The 20,739-nt window shown below is 44.6% G+C and overlaps 1 protein-coding gene across 3 annotated transcripts in view; it reads right to left on the bottom strand.

Moving 5' to 3' along the window:
* Positions 1-20,739, bottom strand: part of CRIM1 (cysteine rich transmembrane BMP regulator 1) — a 178,200-nt gene that overhangs the window by 134,720 nt on the left and 22,741 nt on the right. For all 3 annotated transcript variants that reach the window (XM_084793082.1, XM_084793081.1, XM_084793083.1), the window contains exon 2: positions 3,627-3,800. In XM_084793082.1, coding sequence (XP_084649208.1) covers positions 3,627-3,800 — 174 coding nt within the window. The remainder of the gene's footprint in view (positions 1-3,626; positions 3,801-20,739) is intronic.

Below are 20,739 nucleotides of genomic sequence, written 5' to 3'. Positions count from 1 at the left end.
CATTTTGCCATTCTGGTGCCAACAACTGTGTATGAGTTTTTCACTTAGTTAAGAGGATTCACCCCTCCTGGCAGCACGTTCACTGCACAGCTCCTTGCGTGTCACTTCTGGTGTGCTAACTATTCTTTCTCCTTTATTATGCCCGTTCATGTTACACTGGTTTTCCTAAAAAATGCTCCATGTGCCCAGATCATGGATGTGGTATCATAGAGGTCACCACATTCTCCTTGGACTGTGACTCATCACCCTTCATCTCTACTTCAGATTTCTCCCCCCCCCCTTTCTCTCTCTCTCCCTCCCTCCCCCCCTTCTCCCCCCTCTTCCCATCAGTCCCATTTTCTTCCATTGATTCTCCATGGATACTTTGGAAGTACTTCTCAACCAATCTCTGCTCTCCTTGCACCCCACACTTAGCAAATCCTGTGTAAATCCTAAGGACCACCCGGCCTAAAAATCCACCTCGACCATCATTCAGTACGGATTTATTATGATAATCACCCTCCCAAATCTGGGAGTTCCCCCCTTCTCTATCTGTTCACATCTGTCAACAAAGCTCAGTGATTCAACCAATTCCAAAGACTCCTATGGATACCATCTTTCTGCCCAAGCTTGCCTTTACACTCTCCCTTCTGTAGAATTACTCAGCAAATTTCTCAGAGATAAACTCAGTTCTCGTTTCCTCCACGAAGACTCTTTTCACGGCACTTGATTTGCCCACTGAGTACAAGACAGTGATAGAAAATACCATATGTCAATACACAGCTGCCCATCTTTCCTCAGTCAGTGAGAAAGTACACATTGTCTAACATTACTCCTAAGCGCTTGTAGCCAAAATCAAGGATAGCTTTCTAAAGTCCTCTATGTCTCTGCTTCCTTTTCAAAATGCTCACTGCACAGCACGGAGCACGCTGTGTAAGTCTACTACCGGCTACCAGCAGGAAAGCAAACCTTGTGTCCGTGTGTGTCGTCCCGTCCGTCCGTCGTCCCCCCCCCCCCCCCCCCGTTCTCCTAGTGTCTCACATGTAAGTCACGCAAATTCTCAGTTCAGAATTGCTTTTTTCAGTTCAGGTTGTTTTCTGTTCTGAAATGCATTATTCAGGCAGAGTTTACCTTCCACTGTATCTTAACATACAATTCTAGGTGACTCTTTGACGACCATCAGGTGCCTGTAGGATTTCAACTATGCATTCAAGCTTCTAACAGTCTTAATGACTTGATCATACACACGGCCAAGATCATCTTTAATATTTACATGTCTAACAATGTTTTGTCTTGGTTGGTTTGTTTGTTTGTTTTTTTCAAAATTACTCCTCAGAAAGGGGAACCCCCCCCCAATCCTGAGTTCTTGAACCGATCTGGAAAACTACCAACTGCCTTATTTTGAACAACAGAGCATGTAACCTTCAATGACCTCCATCAATTCTACCTTTGGTTTGCATGAAGGCCTTCTGACAAAACAAGCTTGTCCTTTTTTTAGGAAAGGAATTTAACTAGACACAGCAATTACTGGGGGGGGGGCGGGGATGTCAAGAGAGGACAGACGTATCCTCTACAGTCACTGTACAGTCACTTTTTGAGAGTCATTCTGCAGGTCGTGAACAAATGCCTTACTCGTTACAAATGAAATTGTCCTAATTATACATGAACGGATAGCAGGTCTGGTGACAGAACTTTCTTATTGAATCTGGTACATCTCAAGCAACCCAGACGGCTGTGGGGAGGCTACACTCAGGAGCAGGACATTAGTAGGGTGACTGCAAAGCAGCTGAGTGACAGGCACTGCAGAGCACTGGCAATACTGGAATAAAGTGGTTTCATAAACGTAAGAACTGCAGGAAGTGGCTGACTTAATCTGCCATAGTATTTCATTTCATCTGACTTTTAAAATATGAGTATATCTGTTTTAAGTGTAGTCCTGTGACCCAGCCATGTACAACCCTAGGTGTTTACAGGACGGATAACCTTGTAAGTCATCTACATTGAGCCAACAATTGCACAACCTTAAGGACTAGAGTGGATGTTAGTTAACTACTCTCTGTATGTCTAAAACCTTTTGTCAGGCTTGGGGGAGATGTCAGTTCACAGAATCAACTAAGCGGAGCTCACAGTGACTGAAGCCACACTCCTGGACCCTGTGAGATCTGAGCTAGGCCCTCTGCATACAGGTTATGGTTGTGAAGCTTGGTCTTCATGTGGGACTTCAAACAGTGGGAGCAGGTGCTGTCTCTGACTCTCGTGCTTGCACTTGGGACCCTTCCCCTCCTACTGGGTTGCCTTATCCAGCCTTGGCATGAGGGTTTGTGGTGATATCCCTGGGAGGCCTTCTCTCTCTCTCTCTCTCTCTCTCTCTCTCTCTCTCTCTCTCTTTCTTTCTCTCTCTCTCTCTCTCTGAAACAAAAGAGGGCTGGACCAGGGGTAGAGAGGAACTGCGTGAGGGCACCAGGAGGAGTGGAGGAAGGAGAAACTGTGGCTGAGATGTAATATATGAGAGAAGAATAAATAAAATAATAACAATAAAGAAGGAGTCATCGGCAAGTCCCTTGCCCAGCACACGTCACTCCCTGCCTGGGTTCAGTCACCTGTACCACAAAATACTACTACTCACTATAGTTCATATTTTATGTCTATTATTTTCCACTATATCCTCTCAATGATTAAGTAGTTCCGAGAAATGTCAAGATCAGCACTATTTTATAGGTTATTACAAATGCCTTATTATTTACAGCAGTTTAATAAATCTATACGTTGTAATTCTAATACATTCCAGAAGCCTCGGTCCTGCTCTACTGCCCCATGGCCTTGATTTTTGGACACTTGAAAACCCTTGTTATTACAAACTGCAAGTTTTGTCATTCTTAGAATGACAACATTCTAAAGGAAGAGGGTGAATTTAAGACTGTCTCCTGTTAACACTCTTTTTCTCTCATCCCGCCCCACCAGAAGAATTGGGGGCTGACGGAAAACTCAGTGCTGCCCAGGCTGAGCTGACATCCAGGTCTCCCTCCTCTTCATTTTTGTTGTGAGCTCTAGCAACAATCTCTGGGTACTTCTCTTGGGATTTCTAGGCTTACAAATATATTTTCAAGTTATCGATTGCTTTTTCTAGGTTATATGCAGAAACAGACAAAATTTCTGAGCCCTCTTAGTATAATTGTCTTGTTACTTTAATGTAATTTCTGACTTCTCTCCAGAGATGAAGTGTCTCACGATCCACTCTTACCTGCCTGATTCTGGCTCCTGGCGAAATTAAGACTAGCTTTCACTGTAAAGGCCCACTCCTTCCCTCCTCTCTGCCAGATGAGCCATCTTTCTAATTAGCAGCACACCACGCTAGGGTCAATCAAGCAGAATGGACTAGTGACAACAGCTGCTGATCCCAAGCACACCACTCATGAAATCACCCATTATGCAGAGGTGACCTAGGCCAGCTGGCAAAAGGCACCCTGCTCACAAGATGACAGCACACCATCGCACACTTCCGGGAAGCACACACACACACACCTCAGACTGCACCAGCCTTGAAACACGGTATGCATCTCAGGACTCTGTAAGGCTGTCCTTGCTATCACTGCAAGGTGTTTGGCCTTATAAGCAGGCAGTAAACACACACGAAACGGCACACTTACCTTCGATCCTCTTTAATGCTGAAAGGCACATATCCTTCCTTGGAAACTCGAAGGGATTGTTGCAGGTTCGGATGGTGTCACATTCGCATTTCCCATTGATTATATTGCAGCCCGAGATAAGATTTTCATTGCAGGGTTCAAAACCAAGCAGCTGGTCATCGTCCCAGTCCTCGTCTGCAAAACAATTATGCAGAGACTGGTTTGCTCACCACATCGTTCAAAGGCTTTGAAATAAAAAAAAAAAAATGAGATGGGCATCCAAGTGTGAGGCTTTCATTTGGGAAAGGCAGCTTTGGACAGAAACTGTACATACGAATGCAACGTAACCTCCTCTTAGTCACCGGGAATCCTGAAATATAGCCACACATGTAGGAATTAAATAGTCACATTTGTGACAATAATTTTAAAAAATCCACAGTGCCTGGGTGCCAGGCACCAGCTAGGATTCCTAAAATATACTTAATTGGCAGAGCAGGGCTTGGGAGACAGTTTAGTCAGTAAAGTGCATGCTGCATGCTGCACACATGGGGAAACCCATGGAAGTCAGGTGTGTATCTGTAATCCCAGTGCTGGGGAGGAAGTGATGGGGGATCCCTGAGAGATGCTGGCCAACCAGACCCTTTCTCAGAAGAAGAGTGGATGGTGTCTGAGTAACGATACCCAGGGTTGCTCTCTGACTTTTATATGCACAGGTATGCATGCACGCGTGCGCGCGCACACACACACACACACACACACACACACTTTTAAATTTTAAGCAAAGCTTCTTCAACCCTGCCATGTTCACTGGAGGTATATTATGAGTTACATCTGTCGATCTCAGAAGAAAACTTAGGGTAACATTTTTCTTACCGTAGAACACAATTCGCCAAGGCAGCTAATATTAACATCAAACATCACATACCACTGAGAGAAGGAAATGAGGTGCAATGGAGGCTATCAACTCCAACATGATTTAGGACCCACTACTGGCGCCCAACGCTACCTGCACCAAAGCGGGGAATGACCACAACACACAGGGCTACAACGCAGTGAGAGACACAGGCCATGTCCGACACTCCGAAAGTGAGACCGACCAGTCCAAGTGCTTGTCACGGGATGGAACAGGTGGTAATAAAGTGGATTATAAAGCCAGCCTTGGGGCTGGGGAGGTGGCTCAATGGTTCAGAGCAAGTACTGATTTTGTAGAGGGCCTGAGGTCCATTCCCAGCACCCACGCTGGGCAGCTCACAGCTTCCTGTAATTCCATCCTTAAGAGAGCTGATACCGTCGTCTGACCTCCATCAGTAGCTGCACGCACGTGGACATGCCCACGCAAGTACACATGGTTGAAAACAAGAAGAAGAAACATCTTTTAAAAAACCAGCTTCTTTAAGGGAGCCAGTTCAGAAAAATGTAACAAGCATAAGAAACACTAGTCAGGCTCCGTTCTTAACGTTCCTGCTCCTCCTAGTTCAAATACCTCTTACGGAAAACCAGGGACACTGGCAACACGAGTTTTCCTCTTGTCACACCTGAACTGGGACTACAGAATGACAGACATGTTTCTGATAACGGTTTCAATGAGACTTTTTCAAGGTGCTTAGATTTAATACCACTTACACCCGTTGCCCACACTGAGAAGGAAATGCCATCTTAAGGCAATGCTTTCCAGTTATGGCGGACCCTGTCATGAATCCATAACATAAGTAAACTGTGTTTTCACAGAAGACAGTGCTAACAAACAACTATGGTTTTTACAGAGCTAACACTTACTACTGGTGCCATCACTCAGTGAGGACACGAGAGAAGACTCCACTCCCTTACTGAAATAATTTTCTTGCCAAGAAATCTTGAGAGAAGAAACCACAACCTGAAGAGATTCACAGTGATTCTCTGAGCTGGCAGACGAGGAAAGTCTGTTTTGATTTTTACTGAAGGCTTGCTTATGTAATCAATGCCCCAGCTTTGATGGTCTTCTGGTGTTAAAGTGATTTATTTTATAATCTGTTCCCTTCCTTCGCCTGCACTCAGTCCTCAGAAATACTATGTACTAACACTACACACACAGAGGCACAGTTCCTGGTAACAAAAACCATGCAAGTCCTATGAAAGCCAGAAAACACACTGAGCAGCTCAAGATAGAAAAGCATGATGTGACCTCAGGTGTGGCAGGGTGTTGCCGCTCAGTGGTTTCTTGTTCGTGTGCAGCTGCTCACGCGCTGTTAGCACCGTCTTGGTGCACTTCAGTGACACTTGCAAAGGACTTTTTGTGACTGCATATTAAAATCTGCAATGCAGAGATTGTTTAATTCTAAGAATTTCAAAACTTCTAAATAATTCATAAAACATTTTAACTACTGGAAAGCCTACCCACATTTCCCAGCTTTTTCTTTCTTTCTTTCTTTCTTTCTTCTTTCCTTTTCTTTTCTTTTCTTTTCTTTTGGTCTTTCAAGACAAGGTTTCTCTGCGTAGCCCTGGCTGTCCTGGAACCCACTCTGTGGACATCACTGCCTGACTTTCTCTTCTTTTTTAAGGAAAGGAAATCTCTATTACTGATTTTAAAAATACGTGCAGCATTTCCAAATTGAGTTGCTTCTTCCAGTCATTCTTTGCACAGTAAACAGCCCACCCCTACATTATACCATCACCCCTCCCGCCCCTCCCCCACGGTCCTCCCTCTACTCTCTCCCCACCACTTTCCCCTTTGTCCTTCAGCCTCATTTCCCATACATTAAGTACAGTTGTTTTTCTTAAAAGCCAAGACTATTTGGTGGCTCTCTCTTGCCAGACAACGGAGTCCAAACTTTGCTGCTGAACACAGGTTCTTTCTGGTACAGACAGAGCCCTCCTTTAGCGATTCTGTTCCCTCACACCCATGTCCTCCATGTGTCACTACGATGCTATGACAGTCCCCAGTGCTTTGTCTCTTTCTACAGCACAGGTTTGCCTTCTGAGTCAACATAATTCTTACTCATTCTCTGAGACTCAGATCACTGTGACCTCTTTTGAGATGTCTTCTCCAAACGCCCGGGAGGGTGAGCTGTTTCATCACCCATCTACCTGCAAGCACTCTCTAACTTCTGTTGAGGTTTCATCTAAGTTAAATTTCTCCAATAGGCCAGCGACCCAAGTGGCAGGAACGTGGGAACACAACCATCAATTCCTTAGCCTCAACACATAGAAGAGGTTATCTATGCGTATGTATATATAACGAAAACAACAGAAGCCCTTGTTACAAAGCAGACACACAATGTCACAAGAAACAGTATGCTTCAAGATGATATATTTTTAAAAACACTTTGAAGCAGATCTTATTTTAAAAGCGTGTCATGACAGCCCTGGTGAGACCCATATTTAAAGAAATGCTTGGACACTGATAATCTCTGATGAGGAATCTTCTGTCTCAGATGGCATCCACTTAACGCCTCATGGCATTATCATCCTTCCAAGAAGCCCATTTCCAAAGCCAAACTGTTTGATTACCAGATGCCTCTCCCTGTCTTGACACAGGAAGAGACCATTTGCCCTGGATGCAGAATCAGAACTAAAAGTCAATGGCCCCTTCACGATCCCCCTGGCCCTGCACTGCTTTGTGTGTCAGTCCTGGCTGTGACACTGACCACAGCTACAGGTCCACAGTCAAGGCCACTGCTGTTCCTTCAGGGTGTCACCAACACCCTCTCCATCAGCCTGGGAGCGACACTCTGAGGCCAACAATATCTTGTACGTATATCTCGACTCTATTGAAAGAAAACCTTTCAATTCTCTGGCCCCTCCTAACCAATACTTTACTTTTCTTTTTTTTTGGCAACCTTAGCAATGGTTGCTTTATAGGATGGGCAACAGCATGTTTCTAAGACAAATGCTTTTATGGTTTTCTATTACAGAACATTATACTTTAAAACAATTTAACAGAAAATCGACAGGGATGGAAAGCAAAATTTAATGAAATTTGATTAGCTCACAACGTTGATCAAATCTGAGACAATCTGAACCCAATGCAGGCTGCAGGCTCAATCTTTCTTATTCTAATCCTTGAAACCAAAAATGCTTCAAATTTCAGAGGGTCCTTTTTAAAAAATAAAATATGTGACTAGACTTTCTGCTATTATCAGTGCTCAGAAAAACCTTCTATTTAAGAGCATTCAGACAGCAGGACCAAGGCTCATCTACCTTCAGAGCTACACGGTGCCTGCTGAATTCTTTGCAGATGTCTACACAGCAAAGCATCTGATTTCCTGGCATGGTTCCCAGCTTCTCTTTGGGCTGGCCAGCACAAAAGGGGAGTCAAGCTCAGGGGTACTGCCTCTTATTTTCAGCAAGTATTGAGCTTTTCCTGGTATTGTACATGGGATAAGATGTACTCTCTTACATAGCAGGATCAGCAGGTACAACGGCAAATGTATTTTAAAGTTGCTATCTACAGGACAATGAATCAGGTTGGTTAACTATTCTCCCTAACTAAACATGAGACATCTAATGCTGCATACAAATTCAAATCACCGCGTCTCCAAGAACGTCCAAGCACGTGAATATATCCAAATTGCGAACACAGGTTTCACCTAGAGACTCCATGGTTTTTTTCTTCCAGAGAGACACCACATTTCGGCGTGCAGCAGAAGTAGTGAGATGAAGGGCTGAAAAATGAATACACTTAATAATCTTACTTTTGGCTAAGGGACTCCTTAGGGGGAGATTTTTGTTTTGTTTTTTTATTTAATTTGTATTATTTACTCTGTATTGCAGTGCAAGGTAATGGGGGGGCGGGGAAAGCTCACTAGAAGCCTGGTCATAACCTCTATTTAGACTAAGATGCACATAGTTTTACTTGGCATTGGGTTTTTTTGCCCCACTATTGTCAAATGGATAAAGGACAAATACAAATTTAGTATTATTTTATATATTGTTGTGATCTTATCTGTCATCTGAAATGGTCTTGGGGACTTTAGAAGTCTGCAGCCCATGATTTAAGAACTGCTCTTCTGAAGTACGGCCTTGTCCTGCTGGTCTCCGAGCTGTGACGCCGAGAGACCCAAGACTAAGAAACGGCAGTGCACGTGGCGTACCTCTAAAGGTCATCACTGAGCCAGAAAAATGCTTCCAGTGGCTCTCTGGAAACAAAATGCTCCCCAAGGCTTGTGTGTCTGAATCCTCGGTTCCTGGTTGCTTGGCACCGGTTCAGGAGGTTGTGCAGAGGCGTGTCACAAAGCTTACCCAGCTCCCGGTTCTTTCTCTCTGCTTCATGCTTGCAGTTGAATATGTGACCTCTCAACTTCCTACTCAGGCTACCTGCTGCCAGGCCTCACACACCTTATGGATTTCTCTCCCTCTAAAACCCCGGAAGTTCAAAGAAACGCTTCTGTAAAATGCTGTATTCCTGGTACTATTGTATAACAGCGTCAGAAAAGCAACTAATATTATTCTAATATTAGTTAACCAATAATAATTCTCCAATGCATTTACACGAACATGAGATTTGTAAGTAACAAATGTCCACATTAAAAAATCAAAAGCGTACTTGTTCATATTAGATCTTTTTCTAGGATGTTAATGTTATATAAAGCAACAGAAGAGGGTTACTTGGGATCTTTTTGTTTTTAAGCAATCAGAGTAAAGGTATCAACAACAGATGAGGATCCTGTACAGATAATCTTGTTGATTAAGAACAACAAATGAAAGGATTAAACCTTCATTCAGTATCAAAAAAAAAAGGGGGGGGAATTCTCTACTGGCTAAAATTTCTAACACATCAAACCATCTAGAAAGGTTGGCAGCAAAAAGTAAAACAGCTGAGGAAACTTTGCTATATATTTTAAAAAGAAAGAAATACAGAAATAGAGAAAGAAATGACTCTTGGATATTTTGTTTAATTCTGACAAAATCATAAAAGACCGTCTTCAGGCTGCACGTTCTGAAGGAAGCAGAATGACTTTTGGCCTGTGTAAGATTGCCAGGGCCACGGGCAGCTTGCACCTGTGGCGGTGTTTTCACTCAGGTTCATATACTTTGCATGTTATCCCGTATGCACATGGCTCTATTGGTTCAAAGTGACTTTCCCTTACTCTGCTCTCTCAACAGCTCTTGTAGTTTTAGTACAGCAAGCAACTTCGCACAACGTTAAGTGGCTTCCTTATTTTATAGTGAACGTGTGGTGATAATGTAAAAACACCGTCCCACATACACTTCATCCTGGGCTGCCTTTCTGCTCCTGCGCATCCTGTGGTACTCTGGGTGGTGCCTATAACGGCCCTTCCTCCACTCTTGATGGACAATATTTTAAATACAAAGCTTTCCACCCCGAGAGCAGCGAGGAATCAGGAGCAGCAGAGGGATGTGGCGAGGCCTCATAAGAGATGTCTGGGACCCCTTCGCCTCCAGGTCTGAGAGGGAAATATCTCCCTCCTCTGCAACCATATTGGATGCTCCAAGAATTAGCTGTGGACTTGTTAGCCTGACAGATCTGGGATTCAACCTCTCTGCTCAGCAAACTACTCATCCTCCTGGAAATAGAACATTTTCAGGCATGGCAGCAGTTACTGGATAGAGGGCTGTGCTAACCTGAAATCTGCCTTCTTGCAGGGAAGAAGACATTTGTACTCTCGGAGTGTCTCCTTTTCTACCTTGCCCCTGCTCAGGTTAATGGAGTTTACTCCAAACTAAGAGATAGCTGCACTCCATCATGTAGCAGTTCACTTACCAGAACTATGCTAGAGCAGACATTAAAAAGCAAGAAACAAACTCGCTGCACACACTCAGAAGCTCACGGTAATGGAATTCTGTTGGCAGAGCGGAGGCTTCTGGGAGTATAGATCAAATTAATTCTTCTGCTGTTCACATATCCCCGTGGCTACGGTAAGATGCAAATAGCTAATACTGGTATCTCTTTCCACGCCAGCCCAGAAACTCCAGTGTGAGGTTCACACGCTGCTCTTGTGCAGCCCCAGCTCCCCAGCTGGCTGTTATCAGGCGCTCCCTTCTGCTCCAGGAGGGCTCTAATGCAGGGAGCAAAGGAGCGACCGACCGTTCCTTCCCTCTGCTCCAGGCTGAAAGCCTATGTCCCAGCGTGGGTGCTTCCCTCTCCCTTGCTTTCTCTGCTGTAGTCGGTGCAAAGCAGAAAGGTTGTGTTTACAGTGATCGGCAGAAAGGATTTCTGCTAAGAAAAATTTTGCTTTACAGACATTTGCACAAAATGAAACTATGAGAGCTGTACGTCTATACGCTAGAGTGGACAAACAGTGGCAATACTGAAATACTCCCAGGAATATTTGCTCAAGATGGGAAGGGTCACAAAGCTCTAGGTACGTGACAAAGAACACTGATTCCTATTATTGTGTAAGAGTGACGAATTCACTGAAAATGAGCAATACAGTTAGCTGGACTATTTATTACATATTGACTAATAAGTGGAAGGTTCCACCTCTGCATCTCTCATCAGATGCGCCTGCAGTGCCGCTGACAGGAAGGCTAGCAATGCAGTACAAATGTAAATGGACTCATTTTTTCCTTATTTTAATCACCTACTCTTCAAGCAGACACCGGTATATATTGTGTGTGCCAAACTGAGCCTTGCCATGTCAGGGCAAGTGGGTTTACAGCATCCATCATTCAAACCAAAGTGTGTGGAGATGGTATAGGAAATATAGGGGAAGAATAATTTCCTTTCTGACTGCGGAATGCTGCTGAAGAATAGTAAGAAGGCTTAGAGGCGATAAATCTTGATTGAGAAGGATTTAAACAAACAAACAAACAAAAAGCTAAGAAGAGAGGACAGAAAAGCTTGGTGCTAACCAACATACGACAAACCACTTCACAACTATCTAAACTAGGAATTATCTTAAATTGCATATGGACAACAAAAAAACAAACTAGGATGGGGTGGGTGATGTAACAGAGGGCCCTAGCCCAGGGGAACCACAACCTTGGCTGTGACACTGGCTCCTGTGAGGACCCTTTCAGCATGTAGGACTCGAGGCTCCAAAGTTTTAATGGCTAAAACAGGGTGGAATGGATAATTCCTGGGGTCCCTTTAGACTTCACTCTCAAATGTCTTTAAAGAGTCGGCCAACGCTGGTGAAACTGTACAATACTAAAAGTCTATTGAGGGCAGTGCGACAGAATTATACAGCTATGAAAGTCATAATTTACATTTAACGTAGCTTCTCACTAAGAGGCCAGTTGAGTTTGGAAAACTAGTAAGTCTCAAAGTATGCATCAAGTAAGGAACTATTAATGTAGCAATCACAGTGCTTCAATGTCCAGTGAAACATGTAACCTTGTGTTTATCTATCCCCCCCAAAATATGAATTATCAAATGTTCTGCTGCCCAAAAGTAATGACTTGGTTAAGAACAAACTATCTTAGGGAAGGACCTAATACTTTGTTTCTTCTCTTCCTCAAAATTCCCTAAAAGCCTTCCTCTGCTGTCCCTCACGTACCCCAGGGTTTGATCTTCCTAAAGAGTTACTTTCGTGTAAATAACACCCATTGAGAGGCATTAAGAGAACAGCCCCAGCTTCTTAAGGACATACTAGCTGCAAACAATGGTCTATAAGAAAAGTCCAACATCTGGTCACTCAAGTCCTCGGCATGGAGCACAAAGCCTATTTAGACTGGTCCCAGCACACATCTTCAGTTTCCTCTCTCCACAAGTCCCCACATGTCCCCTTCCTCCGGCCCATTCCTCAGTTCCCCATGGTGCTCCAGGACTCCATGGCTTTGTAGAGCTGGGCTTGCTCTTCACAGAAAGCTTCCAGGAACTCTCAAAGCCGGCCCTCAGGGATGCGCTTCCTGCAGCAAGGCTGCATCTCCTAAGCCTTCCCGAACAGCATAGCCACGGAGCCTATGGAACGCGCCTTTATGCCACCACCACGGTGCCTTTGTGACACTGAGACAGTCTCGTGACTGACCTGGGTATCAGGACCCAGCAAATAGCAACTTTGCAAAATCAGCCTCTGCAGAAAAGGGTTGGGACAGAAAGACAAGACGGCTTGAATGTGAGTTAAGCGATGTGAATATTTAAGGGTCAAATTATTTCTAGGAAGTTAAGTTTGCTGCAAGATGAAGAAAGCCACCGGATGAGTGAGAAGCATCTTTGGACTTCAGGCTTTTGACTGTGAAAATACTAATACAAACTCTAGTCTTTTAATCTCAGCACTGTATGAATCACTGATCAAACGTATCAATATTTATGACATTTTGAATGAGTGAATGGATATAATATGCCTCAGCCATCTTAGAGAAATAATAACAAATAATAGACTCTCAGTTTCCCTTCTGCCACTTCTGCATATCATGACATTAGATAATGTGACACAAGTTAATGCTTTTTGCCAGAAAGGCACTTGTGCGCATGAATAATGCACAGAGCTATTTCATGAATATTAATGTATGCTGTGGCCTCACAGCTGTTAGTCAAATAACCAAGAGCAAACCAGAAGACAAGATATACGAACTGCACTCATCCGAAAGTGTGAACTACTTCCATGGAAAAGGGGAGCGGATCCTTAAGCAAGAGCAAGATGAACACGGAACTCTGAGAATAATCCTACTAGAGAATTTAAGGTTTTCATCACAGAAGTGAGCAACAGCCAGCAAAGATTAGGGAAGTATGTTTCACTCCCTAGTCTCAGCCAACACTGGGTGAGCAAACTGCTATGTGCCAGTGAGTGGACCAAGTGCCTCGCCAGGATTGACTCACCTGGCTGAGGCGAGAACTGAGCCACGTAGGTCTGAATCCCACACAGATTACATCACACTGGCATGATGAAGACCAAAGAGCACAAGGGAAGTGAACTGGGATCTGAACAAAATTTCAAGGTCACGGGATGCTGAAGACCTACACGCCTGACAACGCAAAGCAGGAACGCCACTGGCCTTCCTTCACTCTGGTGAAGCTTCTCTACAGGGTTCATGACCTTACGGCCTCTACTTAGGGTCCCTTAACACTGGGAACAGCAGACACACCTTGTAGCCAAGACAAACAGTTCATGGGCATACCTTTGCAACCGTCAGGAGGACGGAAAGTCTCAGCGTATAAACATGATCTCAACTCTTCTGGCCTCTAAGAAACAAGGGTTTCTTTGTGAGAGTGAACAATGCTCTCATATCCAGCAAGACTCCTCAAGGGCATCTAATGACTTTTTTAAAGGTATAATGATCTTTAAGTAGCATTAAGGAATCCTTTCAGGATAGTAGCTTTGTGAATTCAGTCAGCATCTGTTGTGTAAGAAATGTGTTCACAAGTCAACTTAAGCCTACTGTGAACTTCACCACACTGACAGCTGCGTTCTTCAAGATCCACCAAGTGGAAGATGGTCATCAAAAGAGTGATCGCCCAACAATCATATTTCTGGCCGATTCTTACCTTCAATGCCAATACTGCTCTTCAAAGAAGTATCTTCCCTAAATACCTTTCTTGAAAATCTATACCGTAGGGTTTAAGGAGACAGCTCAGTGGTAGAACACTTGCCTTCCATTCACAAGCCCTTGAACTACACTCCTAACATCTGTGTGTGTGTGTGTGTGTGTGTGTGTGTGTGTGTGTGCGCGCGCGCGCAAACAAGAAGTCAAAGCCCAAACCCATGTGTGGGGCAGTGTGTGTGGGTGGTAAAATATGTTTGCATTTGATCTCACATATGTCTATTACCACTACAGGAATCCTGCTATTTCATCCCAGCAACAAATCAAATTCCAAGTCACAGTCAAGGAACACCATGTTTTTATGCACAGCGTACACTTTCTTAATGTTAACTCGCTTTGCCCTAAGGGAAAGTTTGATCTGTATATCGAGATATTTATTTTTAAGAATTTCTGAGAACAGTATTTATGACAACGGTTAGTGTTCTATTAAAAACAAGAGCAAGTTTAACAGCCGTGGCTTGCTAGGGAACCGTAACAATGAGAGATGTATCTGGCACACTGACTTTAAAGGCAGCCCCTCCTTCCAATTTGTCCTGGATGCTCCAGCAAGAAGTAAGTGTAGATTATGGGACAGTAAGAAAGATTCTTGCCTTCAGACAAGTCAGGAAACAAGTACTCAAACCTTGGGGGGAACTGTGGTTTATGCAGCATTAATGTAACCTCTAAACCACAAGTTAAACAGATCATATGAGTGAATACAGCAATAGGAAATGACTTCAAAACAAAAACAAAAACACACCTCCGGACGTGGTGGCGCACGCCTTTAATCCCGGCACTCGGGAGGCAGAGGCAGGCGGATGGATGTCAGTTTGAGGCCAGCCAGTTCTACAAAGCGAGCCCAGGCCAGCCAAGGCTACAGAGAGAAACTTTGTCTCGAGAAACAAACAAAACAAAATACAACAACAACAACAACAAAAAAATCCTTAAATCCACAAAGACACATTTGCACATTTCTCAAAACCCTGGGGTTTCTTCTGGTCATAGCTAACTGTAGCGGACAGTGGGCTCCACGTCAAGGTGCTTAATGTGGGGGTCTCAACGACTGCACAAACCTGACCTACGTCTATACCAGTTCCCCATGCCTGTAGAGTCACCCTGCAGATGAGGCCTGTGCTCCACTCCAGCTGGCCTTTCAACAGCTTGCACTTTGCAGCCTGTTCCTCCTGCCCTTCGGGAGGAGTGCAGCCTCAGGGCCCAGGCTCTGGTGTCCCAGCTAGCAGAAACATCCTCCTTTAGGTGTGTGCACGGCTCATACCCTTACTCCTCAGGTCTGAGATGAGCATCATCAACTCTGTGGTAGGACTTTCCTTCCTGAACTGTTTTCTTTAAAACTACAAGCCAGCTAGCACTGCACCGCCACAGCCCCTTGTCCCTTGCCTTTTCTGTCTTTACTACAAAGCTTTAAGCTGGTAGGGACTTTTCCTTGTCTTCACTTCTGTATCTCTCGGGACTGTAATAGGATTCAGCACAAGAAGCCCCTCCAGCAATATTTACTGAATGAGTCAGTTCCCAGGGCCCAGGTACGCTCTCATTTCTGTGCGCATCTGTAGATACCACTTCCTCCTCTTCGGGAAACTTTGGCTTCCTCTTCTAGAGAGCTGCAATTACCTAAGCTAGCTTAAGCTGCATCAAAGTTTCTACGATTTTCCCGACAACCCTCCCTATCTAGCATCTCCAGCCACCACCCTTCCCTTACCCTAAAGCCACACAGCTGCTGGCTCACAGCTGGACTCTTAAGTTTCTTGCAGCCAATGCTACTCTTGTCATTTCTAGCCCTGTTTCATGTCCAGCACACAGTAAGTCCACAAAACCCACCTGCTTGAAGGAAAGAGGAGGAAGGCGTGTCTGGGTTGGTGACATCTTGGTAGGCGACACAGAGATGGGACGTTCAGTACCGGAGCTGATACACTGAGAGAAAAGCACCCCTTTGAAGCCCCTCCCCCTCCGGTAAGTCTCCAGGAGTCATCATTATGAGCACATTCATATTTAATATTGTGAGATGCAAAATAAATAAACAACCCTTACAGTAATTAGGCCTTCTGGGGACAAGATGGTAATTTTCAGGTGTTTTAAACTACGGTAGTGTCAAAGAACGAAGTTCATACACTTGTGTATTTCTAATTAGAACACATGCATGCATAAGCATGCATGCGCAGAGAATAATGAGCCTGCTTCAGGTAAAACGTAAACAAAAAGTGTGAATTACCCAATTCTTCTCCCACATGCTACCACAGCACGGATTCCCGCATGCGGTTAGGTAGGTAGGTGGATGCTTTCAAAGTTGTACTTGTGCTGCGATGCTCTTCTATTTAAAGTCAGTCCTCAGAGGCTGAAGAAACAGGAGCATTATTCAAATGGCAAGACTCACTACTTGTGGAACTACGTAGAGTCTGACTCCCACCCAGAGGTTGGAAAAAAAATCCACTAAGTATTTTCTCTAAGTACAGTACGGAATTCAAGAATGAATATATTTTAGATACAAAAAAAGAAAAAAAAACCCTAAACTGACAAACTTTTCAAAGGGCCTTTATAATCAAATCTACATCCTGGCTAAACTAGCTGTAAGGATCACTAGTTTCCACCAAATGACCAAGAGACCCAGCAAGATGGAGCTATGCACTGCACACAGACACTTTAATGTTCTTTCAAGCATTCCTTCATACCTCTGTTCATTCTGACCTTCCAGATTTGTGGCAAACTGTGATGCTCCCGGGCAGTCTAGAGATGTACAGCTTGCACTGCAAGATCCTGGCTTTCTTGCTTCTGCCTCCTTTCTTGGACCAGCCAAGGTGAGCGAGGCCTCCTATAGACACTTGTTTACATATCTGACGAAGAAACCCTGAACCTTGTAAACCGAGACATTTCTAGTGAACAACGTTGTAGGTAACTTGTGCCAGGGCTTTAGGGCTGTCATGTGACAGCACCCTGGTTTCACACAGATTCATAATAACCATGGAGCACTGGTTAGCACTCAAGACAACCCTGGGCTTAAGAAGAGTTCATTTCCTAAGCTGGGGGACTCCAGCTGTAGAGGAAACCCAATTCCTCAAGTCCAGGGGCAATAGGATGTCTGTCCTCCAAAACGGATGTTTCACAAACAGACGATGCTGTAATTTCTACCCCTTTTACAAAAGCATGGGACTTAATCTTAAGTAGTTAATAAAAATGTTGGGGGCTGGAGAGATTAAGAGGTTAAGAGCACTGACTCCTCTTCAAGAGAACTCAGGTTCAATTCCCAGCACCCACATGGCAGCTCACAACTGGCTGTAACTCCAAGATCTGACACCCACAGACATACATGCAGGCAAAACACCCATGCACATAAAATAAAAATAAACAATTTTTTTTAAAGAAAGAAAATGCTGGCTTGCCTTCCTGGCAAATTTTATTGCAGTTTTGGAACAGTATAATTAGCTCATGACTAGAAAAGGGTTTACATGAATTCTCGACCAAAAAAATTCAATTGGGAGGAAATGGAGGCGGCGGGGGAGGGGGGGTGCATAGTTCAGGTTGTATGTCCTTCAGAAGGGCAATAAATTGGAGTGAGCATCATTACCCTGAAGATTGTCCTGAAAACCTTTTTCCAGAGAGGTGACTGACCCCAGTGTGGTCCATCAGTAAGAGAAAAGAGAGGGGGGAGGTTAGCAACCACTGACTTCAGTGTTCCTCCCTCCCCACCACTGACCTAGCACACTGCTTGTCAAGCAGGCACTTCTCTGCTCTAAAATTTAAAACTTTTGAGATGTGGTTTCCTTAGGGGGCCAGGCTTTCCTACCTTCTAATACACTTGGCTTCTGAAGTGAGAACTGCCCTTAATCTGGACAGTCCTGTTTTTCCATCCATCCTTTTCATTTTGCACAACTTCCTGTACATTCCATCTGCCTCCCTCCTTAACTCAGATCCCTTCGTCATGATCCCTCCCACCTTCTGTGGCAGCTTACCTGCCTGGAGGTAGCTCTGCTTCGGGATTCAACCTCCACCTAGCCCAAAGGGAAAACACACCTGTTCCTGCCTGCCAACCCTCTCAGTGGACGCTCCCCCCTCCCCCCAGCTACTTTTGGGGGTGAGGGAGTTAATACCACCCTGTGTTTCCTTTTCCTCAATCCTACCCCCAAGGATACGGGGTGGGGGGGCTGGGGGGGTGGTAGGCTCTCCCCCTCCCAATTCCTTCCTGTTTCCCAGGCCAGGTCATCCAGGACACCCAACTGCCAGGGGTCAGAGTGCCACATTCCAGTGGCTTCACACCACCACAGGGAGGGCTCCGGATTCCTTCGTGGGGGGTGAGGGCAGGGCAGAGAGGCTGGAGTTAAAAGTTCACCGGGGGCCAATTCAACCCACTGTGCTCTGTGTTCCAGGACACCATGGGGGCAGGACAGGCATCAGGGACGCCAAGAACTCTTTCCACAATGGACAAGAACAAATTTTTTTTCAACCTCTATGGATGACAAAGCCATCACTACAGACTTGGCACAACTTTTTAAAATAGTAAATGCCTTGAACAACTGTTTGGGGGGGTGTCTCAGATTTAATTGTAATATAGGAGGCTTTTTAAAGGAGCACTTCCATAATTCTGACTCCTGGTAAAGGAATAGTTCTTTGGCGCCAGCCCCTTTCAGATTGATATATCTTTGACTAATAAAATGCCACTTCCGCTCCCAGGTGACTTCCAAGCTTCCTAACCCTGAGCAACATCATAGCTCCTCACCCAGCACTGAAGTTCTCTGCTGCTCTGGCCGCATCTCCCAGACTGTGCTCCAGTTTTTCTTTGTATTGCTCCAGCCCACACACCCTGTCGTCACCAGGACTTCCCAGGTCAGCTTACTGGAGGCTTGAAGGCTTATGAAATTAAGAAGTTTGGTTGCAGGACATGCAACCCTATCACGGTTGCACAAGGCCATAGTGTGATGGGAACTGACAACCTGACCCACCTACACCCCAGGCGGCAAGTGGAGCAACACCACGCGGTAGCCAGGACTGACTCTCACACAGTTCCACGCCGCTGGAATCCAAGAGGGGGGAAAGTATGGTGACATGAAGAGTTTGAGGCTGAACTGTAGGGTTAAACAAGGGCATATTAGGAGATGGTTGGTGGAGACAGATTTGAGAAGGAAAGAAGAGACAAGGAAGAAATATTGGGAGAGTAAGGAAAGGAGGCATGACGTACAACATAAAGGAGTCTATTTAGGGTAGCCTTCATACCCTAAATAGCCACAGAAAACATGTCTGCCAAATGTCTTAAAGTCACAGTTGGTAGAAACCCTTGAACGTCCAAGTCTGTCAGCTACACTGCTAAATAAATGGCTTCTCCCCCTCTTTCTTTAAAGCCAAGCATTGCTTTAAATAAACAAATGCCTATGAGTGAGGCTGAGGAAAAAAGCCTACAAAGTGTGTAAGAGTTACTATGACCCTAGGAAAAGAGATGCTAAGGGCTATCTCACACTAAGCAATTGCTTCCGTTTAAAAAAAGAGGGGGAGGTCCCTGACCAGTTAACCACTTATCACCCCCCCCCCCCGCTTTCTTACCGAGCGTGGGTTGCAATAAGGCTCTCCTATTTATTAAGATTCAAACACCAGCAAGAATATGCTTTGTACGTAAGGAATCATGGGGAATTAGCTAGAATGTAGACTCCCTCCCTTTCTCCCTCTCCCTCCCTCTCCTGAGCACTCACTACCTTCCAGAAGAAAATGGCTCAGTGCTCTGTTCACAAAAACTGCACATAACTGCCACAAGCCTCTCTCCCGGTATTGTTGGCAGACTGCATTCCTGTCAGCGATGAAATAAAAGCGCCTGAGTTTTGCACATAAGCAATGTGGGACTTCAGCAGAAGCAATTAGACGGCCCATAAAGTGTGCCTATGACAGCTCTTCCTTTTATGAAGATCCGACTTTAAATGGACCGCTTCAATGTGGGTGAGACAGATGTGGGGAAGAGAAAGCCACTGCGTGCCCTTCCATTCTTTCCTACAAAATGATGAATCCTTCACACCAGGGCAAAATAATCTTGCCACACAAGAATCACCCTGTAGTCATTTACATTAAAAATAAATTTATTATTATTTTTTTTATAAGTTGAGTACCAGAGGAAGATTTAATGGCTTTAAAAAAAAATCCTGGAATGCGCTGAGAGCTAGAATGGAAAGAGAAGTTATTAAAATGACAAAGAACAGTAAAAATGGTGTTTTTAAAAAAACAGAACAAGTGGCTTTGTTTGCTTGAGTACATGTACACGTTTGTTTAAAGCTCTAACAAACTCCACCATGAAAAAAAGATTACTTCTGCAATCCTGCTACACAAATCATCTGTTTAAATCTAAATACTTTTTGAATGTGAAGAAACATTTGGGGGGTTGGGGGGGTAGGGAGCCAGACCCAGGGCTCCTGTGCAGGCTCCTTACACCTTTTCTAGCTAGAATGGCCTTTGAAAACTGTGACTGCCAGATCCTGGAAACACATTTCTTATCCTCCAGCTCAGTCTTTAACCACATAAAACACTGTCAGCAAAAACTTCTGGACACATCACAGATGACTGGCAGCACCCTACCCCGCGCCACCGTCAACATCTCATCTGGACCATTTGGAGACCATTTGTTCCTCTGGTATGTGCAGGAATTCTGAGAGGCACCCTCAGATTAAATACCCAAGGTGGCGCCTACCTAGGAGGAAAGTCATCAAGAGAGGCCCTTCCCAAGTACCTCTGCCATCTGGTTGAAGAA

This window comes from Acomys minous (genome assembly GCF_964271855.1).
Source record: "Acomys minous genome assembly, chromosome: 8".
NCBI classification, from domain to species: Eukaryota; Metazoa; Chordata; class Mammalia; order Rodentia; family Muridae; genus Acomys; species Acomys minous.
Note: the sequence above shows the minus strand (reverse complement) of the source record. Positions and strands in the feature narration are given on the sequence as shown.